This window comes from Penaeus japonicus, unplaced genomic scaffold, assembly GCF_977035675.1.
Source record: "Penaeus japonicus unplaced genomic scaffold, GWHDUDI00000001_assembly GWHDUDI00000028, whole genome shotgun sequence".
NCBI classification, from domain to species: Eukaryota; Metazoa; Arthropoda; class Malacostraca; order Decapoda; family Penaeidae; genus Penaeus; species Penaeus japonicus.
In genome coordinates, this window is record NW_028234430.1 from 5,117,127 (window position 1) to 5,129,626 (window position 12,500).

The window sequence follows — 12,500 nt, forward strand, 5'->3', positions numbered from 1 at the left end:
GGCAACTGCCATTTGATATTATTGCTTTATTTACTATTCAACATTTAGCATATAACACTGCGCATATTTTGCTGTTGATTTTCTAATATTTTTCATACTTCTTTTCATTTGTCAATGTAGGAATTGTGTAAAAACAAAAAAAAAGAATAATTCAAAAATGAAGATGAGATTGATTGAGATAGACAAGAACAAAGCCGGATAGTCCCCATGTTCATCATTATCATTTAGATCATTGTTATTTATTTTTCATTATCATCACTTTCATTTCTAGTGGTGGTAGTAGTAGTTGTTGTTGTATTTTTAATTATTATATTATCATTAGCAACGTTACTGATGTTATCATTTTTGTTATCATTATTGTTATCATTATTGCTATGATTATCAACATTCTCATCATAAGCATCATTACTGTTATCATCATTATTATCATTATTATCATCATTTTTACCATCATTATTGTTATCATTATTAATATGATTATTAACAATATCATTATGATTATCATTATTATTGCCAATATCATTATTGTTATTGCTGTTGTTGTTTTGTTGTTGTTGTCATCGCTGTTGCTGTTATCACCATTATCATTTATTGTCAGGAGTACGATTCATATTATTATCAGTTTAGAAAATGTGTAAAAGAAAAATGGAAGTCTATCAGGAAATAAGGATAAAAGCTGTTCAGATAACAGAGAATATCACTTATCCGGAAATCAGTCATAAACTTTTATATGCAGATCGTATAATACACGCAGTGACAACTCCCACGTTTATCACAACATTCTCTGTTATCGTCATGATCATCATTATCACCATTATTGTTATTAGCAACAGTAGTAACTTGTATTTTATCATAATCATCCCTATGAACATTCTCAACTTTGTTATAACTATCATCCTTATCATCGTTAATCCTTATCGTTAACCAGTCCTATCTGTAAAGAAGACAAACGAACATTAAATGATAAATCTAATAATAAATGAATAAATAAATAAATCTAAGAACAATAAATCTAGGACACTTACCGAAACACACGACCTCACAGTGCCTTGATGGAGGGCGTGACGGTGGAGCCGCTGGACTTCCCGCAGATGGTGCTGGGGGAAGGACCTTTCTGGATCGAGAGCCTCCAGGCCCTTATGCTCGCCGACGTCTACAGCAACATCCTCAGGAGGAAATTCTTCCACACCGGCAGGCAGCAGGTCCTTCATCTTGGTGGGTGGACTGGCTGGCTTTTCTGGTTTCGCTAGAAGGGTTAGAGGTATCTTTTTCGCTTTCTCTTTCTCTCTCTCTCTTTCTCTTTTTCTTTCTCTTTCTTTCCCTTTTTCTTTCTTTTGCTCTCTTTCTCTCTCTCTTTCTCTTTCTTTTTCTTTTTCTCTCTTTATCTTTCTCTTTCTCTTTTTCTTTCTCTCTCTTTCTCTTTCTTTCTCTTTCCCTCTCTCTCTTTCTCTTTCTCTCTCTCTCTCTCTCTCTTTCTCTTTATATTTCTTTCTCTCTCTCTTTCTTTCTCTTTCTCTTTCTTTTTCTCTTTCTCTCTCTCTCTCTCTCTGTCTCTCTCTTTCTTTCTGTTTCTCTTTCTTTTTCTCTCTTTATATTTCTCTCTCTCTCTCTCTCTCTCTCTTTCTCTGTTTGTTTCTCTCTTTCTGGGTGTTAAGGTGATGGTCTAGCGAATAGTTGTTCTGAGATACAGGTTGGTAGCTGATGTGTTTACGGCACCATCACCCATCCACCAAGTGTACTTATAGCATAGTATACCCTCAAAAGTACAACCAACAAGCGTTTTCAACAACATTTACCATACATAACACTCTCACAGATACATTGTAACATACAACCAACAAACGCTTCGACAACAACATACACTATACTGCACATAACACTCTCACAAACACTCCCTCCCTCCAACCTCAACAAGCAATCAGTCCTATCAACAACTTCCCCAACTTCGAAAAGACTCGACTGGCGATCCCCTGGACGTGGTGACCGCCGCGATCCCAGTGGAAGGCGACCCCGATCTGTACGTGGCTGCGGAAGGTAAACACTTGTCGTTCCTGCGCTGGTCGGCCCGTGGTCCCGACGTTGACAGCACGACCGTGAAGATCGTCCACACGACCAAGGACTTTGCCTTCAACGATGCCAAGTGTGACCCTCAAGGCAGACTCTGGGCAGGTGAGTGCGAGGGTCTTCGGTCTTCACAGCTGAGTAAATGTGGAGAGATGTTAGGGTGAAGTCAGAGGGAAGTCAGGGTGAAGTCAGAGGGAAGTCAGGGTGAAGTCAGAGGGAAGTCAGGGTGAAGTCAGAGGGAAGTCAGGGTGAAGTCAGAGGGAAGTCAGGGTGAAGTCAGAGGCACGTTGATTTCAGTCATGAAACGCCTGAATTACGTTGATGTATCAAGTCCATCGTAAATGAAAGTAGATAGGTAAGGAAATTAACTAATGTATGCAGATTTAGAATACTAATCATGTTCATTTATATATTGCCTAAGGTATAATAAAAAATATATATATCACATACAAAAGATGATTGATCAAAAAATATATGAATACAATAAAAGTAATATTCTTAAAAGTCAAAAGCCCCTTCAATCGTATGCAACACAAGGTAAAATTGGAGCAACACACGAGCCGGCACGATTTTGGCTGGTTTATGGAACTGACCAGATCGGGCTCAAGTTCACCCACACTCGATGCTTAAGCCACTGAGCCAAGGCGTCCTGCAAAGCCTGCCAGTCGGCCTTCCCCTCTTCCCATCAGAGCCGCAGTAGCAAAGGCGAGGCAGAGGGCTCTCCGCCTGACCTGTGCTGAGGAGAGCAATCTCAGGACAGGAAGCAAGCCCCTTTGCTTAGGTCCTGTTGTTGCATCTGCTCTCCTGCCTGGAGACGATCCCGATTCCCTATTGACTCCCTACTCCATGACAGGTACGGTGGCACCTTTAGACGAAAATGTCCAAGTGTTGGAAGTCAACACGTCGGGTCTGTACCGGATGGACAGCAATTTTTTCGTCAGCAAGTGGGCTACGGTAAGACCCTTTCAGTATTCTCAAGATCCTCGTTATTATGCTGATTACTATTCTCATTATTATCATGGTGATTACTTCCACCGAACGTTTATTTACGGTTGTCAATAGGGTTAAGGAAGCAGTTACCAACGAGTGGTGATTTTAAAAAATATAAATGAGTAGGTTCTCCATGTCGCAGGAGTGGTTCATATTCTAACAGGTTTCTAATCAGCCTGTTTCAATTCCTGCCTGACTGAGATATCAAGAGATGAGGTTAGACTAAAACTAGTAGCTGAGGGCTGCGCGTTCTCAAAGTGTCTCTCTAGGTATAGTAATAACCATTACCACCATTACCATAGTCGGTATTGGCTGAAACGAGATGAGTGTGAATCGAGAATTATAGTGAGAGACGGAGTAATTGGAGGGAGAGAGAATAGATAGAAGGGAAAAGAAGAAGAAGTAAAAAAGGGGGGGGGAAGAGAACATTTGAGAGAGAGAAAGAAAAAAAAAGGAGAAAGGAATTCTGAAAGGCGACAATAATAGTAAACGACAAACATATAGACAAGATAGATAGAGAAAACAGTCACAAGAACCGCTACCATTCCTGTCCCCTTCCCCAGGGCTCCCTCACGAACGGCATGGAGTGGAGCCTCGACCGAAAGAACTTCTACTTCGTGGAATCCCACACTCGCGTCATCTACGTGTTTGACTACGACGACAAGTCAGGAGCCATACGTGAGTTGGGAAGATAACATTATTCGAACAAGCATTTGCCTTAGAAAGTGGATGAAAGATCTGTGTTTTTTGACGTAATGAAGTAGATGGACGGAAACACACACACACATTAACACGCTCACACACACACTAAAACACACACACACACACACTAACACACACTAACACACACGCACACACACACACACTACGCACACTAACCCACACACACACATGTATATATGTGTGTGTACATGCATGTATGTATGTGAATGTGTGTATGTATATATATATATATATATATGTGTGTGTGTGTTTGTGTGTGTGCGTGTTTGTGTGCGTGTGTGTGTGTATATATATATGTATATATATACATATATATTTATTTATTTATTTATTTATTTATTTAATTATTTATTTATTTATTTACTTATTTCTATAATGTGTCTCCCCTTTCGCCAGGCAACCAGCGCGTGCTCTTCGACTACGCCAAGGCCGGCCTGGAGGATCAGTTCCCGGATGGAATGACAATCGACGTGGATGGAAACCTTTGGGTGGCGTCCTTCGGTGGCCATCAGGTAACCATACGAAAAAAAGGGGTTGATAGGCCTGATTAGAGTGACAAAGCGTGGCACTATTTCGTTGTAATGGCTGGTAAGATTGTTTAGTTAATGTCTCCTAACTGGATATTGATCTTTCGTGTTTTTTGTTTTGTTTTTTCACGAAATTTCAGTTGTACATATTTATGTTGTGGAATTATTCTTTCTTAATCACGTTTTCGGCAATGCGTGTTTGTAGTTTGTAGTTCTCTGTAACTCACCATCGTCTTGTATTCCCTTTCCTCTTTTCCATTTTCTTCTAATACCTCCTTTCGATTGTTTATTTTCCTGCCGTTATTTTCCCACCAACTCTATTTTCTACAGTTCTTGATATAGAACTCTTAACTTTCGTCAAGTCGGTTTTCCATTTTTTTTTTTTTTTCTTATGAACCGAATGCTTATTCTCCTTGTTGTTTTCGTTTCTTAAACAACCTACCCCTTTCATTTCCATATCTGAAATCTAATTTCTTTGCCTCCTCCTAATGAATCGATTTTGTCACTTTCTACACGTTGCTTTTTTACCTTAGTTTTACTTTACTGAAAAAAAAAAATTGTGAACCAAATCTCTATATGTTAAATAGGTGAAATGTCAAGGAAGTATACTGAAATCACATTTATTTTTACTATATCTCCATTATCAAACCTATTATTAACCCTTATTATATCCCTAACCATGGAAACATATCAATTACATCTGCTGTCCCTATGAAATGAGTCCTGTTTCTACCTCTGTGCCGAAGAACTCACCTCACCCTTCACTCGCCCGCAGGTCATCTGCGTGAACCCCAAGACTCGTCAGATCATCCGCCGCGTCCACATTCCCGCCAAAAACGTGGCCTCGGTGTGCTGGGGAGGACCCGACTATTCCATCCTCTTCGTGACTACCGGGACCCTTGGGATGTCCGAGGAGGAGATCGAAGCCAACCCGCTTTCGGGAGGAACCTTTGCCGTGAGGGGTCTGGGCACCAGGGGCCTCCCCGCTGCTCGATTCAGGCTCAGATCCGACCAGTACCAGGGGCAGCAGGTGGTCGTCTGAAGGGCTTTTCGGATAGGCACTGTGGCGACAGGGTAAGAATGTGTTGCCCTGGAATAATGATGGGAGGAGAGACACCGAGGCTAAGGGGAAAAAAGAGCAAGATAAAATTATTTTAAAATGTAATTGAGAAAGTCGATGGTGCAATTACCTTCATTTTTAATTGATTTTGAACTATCTGATGCCACTTCTGCCTGAAAGTTTAGAAAATTAAGTTACAAAATCTACATTTATGTTAATCTGACCAAGAACGCCATTAACTTCTTTGTGTTACATCTAACTATTTACAAAAAACTTATCCTTCAAAAGTCAAAAGTAAAATTGGATAAATGCAGAATAGGATGTTTTAGTAATAAGGAGCAACATCAATCATTAGAATTAAGTAATGGCCAGTAATTCTGCTTAAGAAAACCCCAGTTTGATCAACAGAATGAAGCTTAATGTGACAAAATGCTGCTTCCATTTCACCATAGAAGTTTCGTGTAATGAACTGATATTAATCTTTTTCGAAATATATTTAAGTTTTATTCTAAATCAAAGTATGATATTCTTTTGGAAGATATTTTATCATATATTAGTAGAGTATGATATTGCTTGTTAGTTCTTAATTAAAACTAATAATTTACAAATGTGAACCTATTCTATATTTTCGAAGGTAATCCTTGCTTGCATCAATAAAAAGAATCATATATTTTGGTAAATTTTCTTTTACAAGAAAACTAACTCATTTTTATATGATTTATACGCTAATTCAAGTTTTATTACCATATGTTCAGTATTTTTCTACTGTTCTCGAAATTGTCTGATTTTTTTAGTAGGTACAATTTCTCTTGTGTAATTCAGTCAATTATTTTTTTTTCTTAGCACAAAAAAGAATCTTTTGATTTTGATTTCTTTTTTGGGTTCACGCTTAATTATGTTATGTACTTGTAATATTGGTACACCAATAAACATATGTGTTCCTTTCTTATTTTTTTTACATTCCATTAAACAAGACGACAGGTCTGTTAAATAACGCAAAATAGATGGAGCTAAACCGGTTGTCCGTCCTTAATTTCGGATTAAAAGAGGTGATAGACCATCAGTTGCTGGGAAAAAATGGATGTCTGACTATACAGAAATTATGCACTAATTAAAAAATAAAAAAATAAATAAAGACACCTGAACCACTGGTTTTCGGCAAAAATCGAGTCGATCCCGTTTCCTCGATCAAAGATGGCGTCTTGAACAAGGGCACGAAGGGAACAAGACGTTTATCTATTTCTCAGGGTTTTATACTTTTGCAATTCATGAGTCCCACCAAAGCGTTGTAGAAGAGTAAAAAAGTAAAAAAAAAACGCAAACAATGGGGTATATCATGAAGAAAATATGATAGGCAAATTGTAAAAGTTATGTTTCAACGTTAAAGTTATGGCATCATATTTTACGAAATTCCTAATCAGCTAATGTGATCATGTGATGATATTGATAGTGATTCTAGATATTCATTTGAGAAAGTGCAATTCCGTGCATGATTCTCAAAACAGTTTTAAACATTGAGTTAGGATGGATAAGTATACACAATATGAGAGCCATATAGATAGACAAGCACATTTATTATGACCCAAAGTAAGATCACCGAATAAGGAAAGGCAAATATTTATTTTTTCTTTGATTTCGTGAAAATCAAAATGCAATTAATGAATCCAAAGAGAAAGTTCTATGTTCAGAATTAAGGGTAAGAACACTTATATATACGCACATTCATATATCTAACCGAAAAACCTGCATATCAGTATGATAAACCTCTATTCCCTGATAGTCTAAGCACAATTTTTTTTTCTATAGCAAAGCCTTTCTGTTCAAGGACGTAACTGCCTTTGCCCTTTATGAGTAACTTCAACAGTACATTAGATGATGAGCATGATTACCTGTTCCGTCTTTTAATCAAATATTACGATAAACCATACATTCCTCTGCTGTGGGCACCCGGTTTATCACTCCAAGCCCTCCCTCTTGGATCCGCCATCAATACTATATCTAGCATTATAATACCTGTGACGTCATTTCACTTTATTCTTGGGGGGGGGAGGGGAGGGGGGGCAGCTAGGGGCCAAGGGTAAATTATCTTTAGCTAATGCTGGTGTCTGGAGGCATACTTGTGCATAAAAAGAGGATTTTCTGTTCCACAGCATAAGTCATGGACCTAATATTGAGCCTCTAAAAGGGGCAACCCAGATCTCGGGGTGAGAAAGGGTTGAGTCTAGGGAAACACGGGTGCTTCCCTCTCAGGCCTTCGAAATCAATGCCTACTTTGTAAAGAAGAATAGCACTGATCATCGAGCGACAGATATCCTTTCTCTCTGATAGTTTGATAAAAATTGTTTAATCCCCTTTTTTTTTTTTTTTTTTTTTTTGTCTTATCACAAACTCGAAACTTTCATAGAGATGGTTTTATCCCTTTTGACCTTTCTAGGTTTTACAGCTGACGAGGTGCCTAGCTAACCCACTAGTTCAAAAGGTCACGGTTTAGTGTTTCATTTCATAGTTATATATATCTTTATCTATATATAGATATAGTTGCTGTTCACCTGCTAATTCCATATGTATATAATTACATAAAGGATAGACAGGAAGACAGACAAGGACCACTGACTACTGCCTCCGAGTTAGTAGAGACATTATAGCCATCACTTTAAAACACTTTAAATTACGCTCAGTAAAGATGATTACATGGAGCTGCTTTAATTTGGCTGAGTCATGAAAGTAACCTTCTTGAATCTCTTTTAAACTGAACTAAAAAATTACTTAATTTTATAATGTTTTTAACTATGATATTGGCAAGTACATGTATGTGCATTCAGTGTTACCTCATTATATCTTTGCTTACGTCTCTTTCTTTATGAAAGCAAAAAAAAAGAATATTCAACAGATAATGGTGATTAAAATATTCATTAGAGAAAATACATTTCATACTCAACATTGGTGGATAATATGTGATAAAGTCAGACTTAATTTCCTTCCAACAAGAAGTCTTTGCAATCTCGTTTTTTTTAACATTACATTTTTTCTGACACAACCCCCCATATCCCCTCACCACACGCACACACACATGCAAATACACTCGCATAATATATTGTATACTTTTCATTTCAATAATTCTTGAATAGTCTGAAATAATTTCTTAATAAACTAGATTTACTATAAACTAAACACAATGCTAAATACACATGAGATTTTCTTCAGCATTTGGGATACATAAACAAACACAAAATTTCAATAAACTCTTTATCATATATTTCTGGATACATTAAATATTATATTACAAATGATTTCAGCATTCAGCCTGAAGAAATAAATACAAAAATGCAAAGGAACATCATACAAAAACGAGTATTGGTCCTTTTAAAAGTTTGTTTGGAGACTACATTTTCATCAAAATACTTATAAATCACAGACATCTATTTCTATACATATTTATCTTTTTATTTGCTTTCACGACTCAAGCTTAATTTCTGCTACCATCAATCTCTTGTGATATTGTACTAGTCGTACAAATAATACATCCTGACTAGATACAAATTAGCTTAAGTCATAAATGCTTACGAGAAAAATGCTAAATAAAAAAAAGGCATTTCATATTTGTGTTTACTTTACCTTTAGTATAAATGTCATCTGTTTATGTCTTCTATCTTAAGTAGACATTGTCACCTTAATTGTCATATAGTACCACGTTAAATCAAGGAATGGTATAAAAATATGTTGTGTATTTAGGATTTATCGTCCCTTCCTTAGGTCCTCTGTTAGTGAAACTGGTGTTTACCCAATGCATTCCACTATTATGTGGATCAACACTAAGATCATCACACAATAAATGGTGATGAATGAAATATCTTTTTCTGAAAGAAAATATGATCCTATGTTTTTATCACTGAACAACAAATGATACAAGGTTATTCGTTTTTCATTGTAGAAGAAATGACAAGTACATAATAATAATAGACAATCAAAATATTCTTATGACATTATAATTTAGCTCAAATTTGAATTTTACTGATAAAAGAAAAACTTGGCTAATTAAGCAAATTTATGCCACAATTATTTACCTTAGAACAATATATATCAAAATCTCTCTCCTTCATCACACAGTACTGAGCTGGTGTGCATACAAATTACTATATGAAGATTTGTGCATTTTTGTCATTTTCCCTAATAACCTTTCTATTTGGAAATCTTAGTATCAATCTCTGTAGCAAATCTAAAAAAAAAAGTCTGATAATAAAAACCAGCCCAGTAAAAATGATCTTCAGTTCACCTCGTCAAAATGGAATGATTTGTAGTGATAGTTAAGGCTTTGTGTTCAGTCCCTGGCAAAAAGTCAACACTGTGTATTGGAAGACGTTTGTAAGGATTAGTCTGACTCATCTTGGAGATCTATCTAGTCATCAGTGTTGGTCACTTCCTACTTTGCTCCATTTTCCTCTTATTTACCAAGCAGGCAGCTGATCTTTGTACCTTCTGAGGTATTTCGTATTTAGACTAAAAGCTCTACTTAAGAAGTCTTTACCAGAAGTGCTTGCTAAAAAGGCAAGAGATATTTTACCATCAAATACTAATAGAGTGTCATATTTAGTTTCTGTACAAAATTAATATTTACTGATTGTGGCCTTTTCTATTAGAATATTTTTTAAAAATGCAACATACATATTAAAGTTGTTTCCATAAGGCATTACATGTTGTACCTTTTGACTGATGAGTCACACAATATACGTTTGAAATCTCGTTAGCTAAAGATTTAACCACTAAACATCCACTAATATACTGAAGTTCAAGGAAAGGATCTCCATAAAGTACAATTAATCCCCAATTGCAAATCATTAATTTGTGCATCTTATCCACACAATTAACACAATTTCCAATTCTCAAATACACCTCCAATAGTAGTCATATTGATTACCTGAAGACTTCAACTCTTCTGAGACCGGCCACAGGTTACAATGTTCAGACTGGAATGGGCATCTTTAGATGTGTTTTCTATTATTTTCTAGATTTATGTTATGACATATGAGTCTATTCATAATACATTAGGAAAATGGTACTAATTAGCATCTGGTATAATAGGCCATCATAACTAAAGGAATTTCTATTAAAGTAAAAAGGAAATACGAAAGTGATCCTACTCTGCGAAGATGCTTGTCACAGATGGGTCAAGTGAAGGCATACACGATGAAGTACCTACAAAAGGGTTTCCTGTTTGTCCTTTTGTAAAATTGTATGATCTAAGGCTATACATTATATCAAAAGCATTTACAGATTGGAGGATGCAGTAATGTCTGTATGAGGAAAAATCTAATTCAGTCAACTCTCAATCAGCTCAACCAACTGTGAACAAATACATCTGAACAAGTGAGCCATTTCCTCTCCCTTTAAAAAAATGAGTACATGGGATTTTAAGTAGGATGAAGATGGTGCACGAGAACCAAAGATAGAGAAAGGAATGACAGAAGTGAAGGAGAATCTATGGATGATAAGAGAACAAAACCAAATACAAAAAATACTCAACTTTGCAGACCTAATGCTAATAAGCTATAGTGCTGAAATATCAAAAGATCTTCTCAGTTCCACAGATTTTCAAAAGGGCGACACGGAACAGTAACTATATCAAATACTTATCAAATACAACTTAATTTCTGGAACATCAACTACAAAACTACAGGATCCCTTGCCAAAAGAGCCTCTCTAGGCATACCCATATCTTACACCTCAAGTCACATATCACAGGGCACTCTCCATCACCTAGAAACATACGCTGAAATATAATAATCTCCAGTGAATCAATAACAGTTAATCTCATTAATAATGTTGCAAGCATCTTATTCATAGGAAACTTCTCATTAGCTTCCATAAAATCTTCAGTAAAATTACTAGCAAAATTGCAAATCAGGTACCTCTTCTTCCTGGTCCAAAACGTAAATCCCAGGGGAATTCTCTGCAAAATCTCAATTAAACATCTCAAATGACAAATAGCAATCCCTCACTTGTTCTCTTGATTCCTGAAATTTTCTTGTTCATCAGCACAAATAATAGCTTTCACTTCACAGAATTTTTTAAAGTCTGTTTAAGGAACACTAATTTAATGGAATATTTAACAAATGTTACAAAAAATGTGTATTAACCTGAGTTCATAAAAGATCATTATACTTGTACCTGTCCTATTAATTTCCTACTGCAATCACCCGTTCTAAACAATACCTAAAATTTCAGACAACTCAGATCTCAATTTTTTTTTCTAGATAATGACAATGCCCTGCAAACCACAGTCAGATCATATGAACCTTAGTATATGTATATAAAAATATCTATAAATTCTAAATATAGTTAACATCAGCATAACAATTAATATTATCTACAGTTCTGCAACATGGAACAGTTTCTCTCTAGAAGATCACAACAAAATCTGGCTTCAATTCTTTTCCAAAAGAAATTACAACCAAATATCAGAATAACAATAAGATCTGTATAAATACAACTTAATTCTACAATAAATCATGCTAAATAATTAATAGATCTACTTCAGGCTATAGGATTCTGTTTTCAATCTATCAAAGCAAGTAGCCTACGCAGATCTCGAGAGGACGGCTTCCTAACCTCCTCAGCATTTCAATACCAACAGCCCAAGGGAGTTACACAAGATTCACCTTTTCAAAAATATGAATGCAGCTTAGCAACAACTTAAGAATATTGAGAAAAAAAACAAAAAAAGCACCATTTGTATTCATTACTACAACCAAAACAACCAAACTCTAGTATGCAGAAACAACCTTGGGCTTTAAATATCTTAAAAGATGAAAACGAAACATATTATTAATAAATAATAAAAAGAGAGATAAAGAGAAATTACATCAGTTTACGCACCAATCCACTGCACCTAATATCAAATATGTTGCCATTCCTGCAATTTCTTTCTCAACAACCTCCCCAGAACGACTGTTTTCACAACCTAGTATCTGCAAACTTGACAGAGAAGAATATAGCCTGTGACCTTGCTCTCCTCCCACCTTTCAGACATTATTATAGATGACTAGTTCCTCCAGGCCCATCTGCCCTCGGTGCTTCCACACCCGGTACTTGACCAAGTCCTTTCGCGTCACCATACCCACCACTTCGTTATTGTCGTT

General features: G+C 36.2%; 2 protein-coding genes across 2 annotated transcripts in view; one reads left to right on the forward strand and one right to left on the reverse strand.

Annotated features, from left to right (window-relative positions):
* The window catches only part of LOC122246980 (regucalcin), a 7,079-nt gene extending 773 nt beyond the window's left edge, over positions 1-6,306 (forward strand). The window contains exons 2-7 of the mRNA XM_086553386.1: positions 1,046-1,215; positions 1,954-2,169; positions 2,918-3,018; positions 3,618-3,732; positions 4,174-4,289; positions 5,080-6,306. Coding sequence (XP_086409512.1) covers positions 1,046-1,215; positions 1,954-2,169; positions 2,918-3,018; positions 3,618-3,732; positions 4,174-4,289; positions 5,080-5,346 — 985 coding nt within the window. The 3' untranslated portion in view covers positions 5,347-6,306. The remainder of the gene's footprint in view (positions 1-1,045; positions 1,216-1,953; positions 2,170-2,917; positions 3,019-3,617; positions 3,733-4,173; positions 4,290-5,079) is intronic.
* A 2,287-nt stretch (positions 6,307-8,593) lies between these two features.
* The window catches only part of ClC-b (chloride channel protein 7), a gene marked incomplete at its 5' end in the record, with an annotated part of 15,092 nt that continues 11,185 nt past the window's right edge, over positions 8,594-12,500 (reverse strand). The window contains one exon of the mRNA XM_086553656.1: positions 8,594-12,500. This exon is cut by the window's right edge and continues 240 nt beyond it. Within this exon, the coding sequence (XP_086409782.1) occupies positions 12,384-12,500 (117 nt within the window).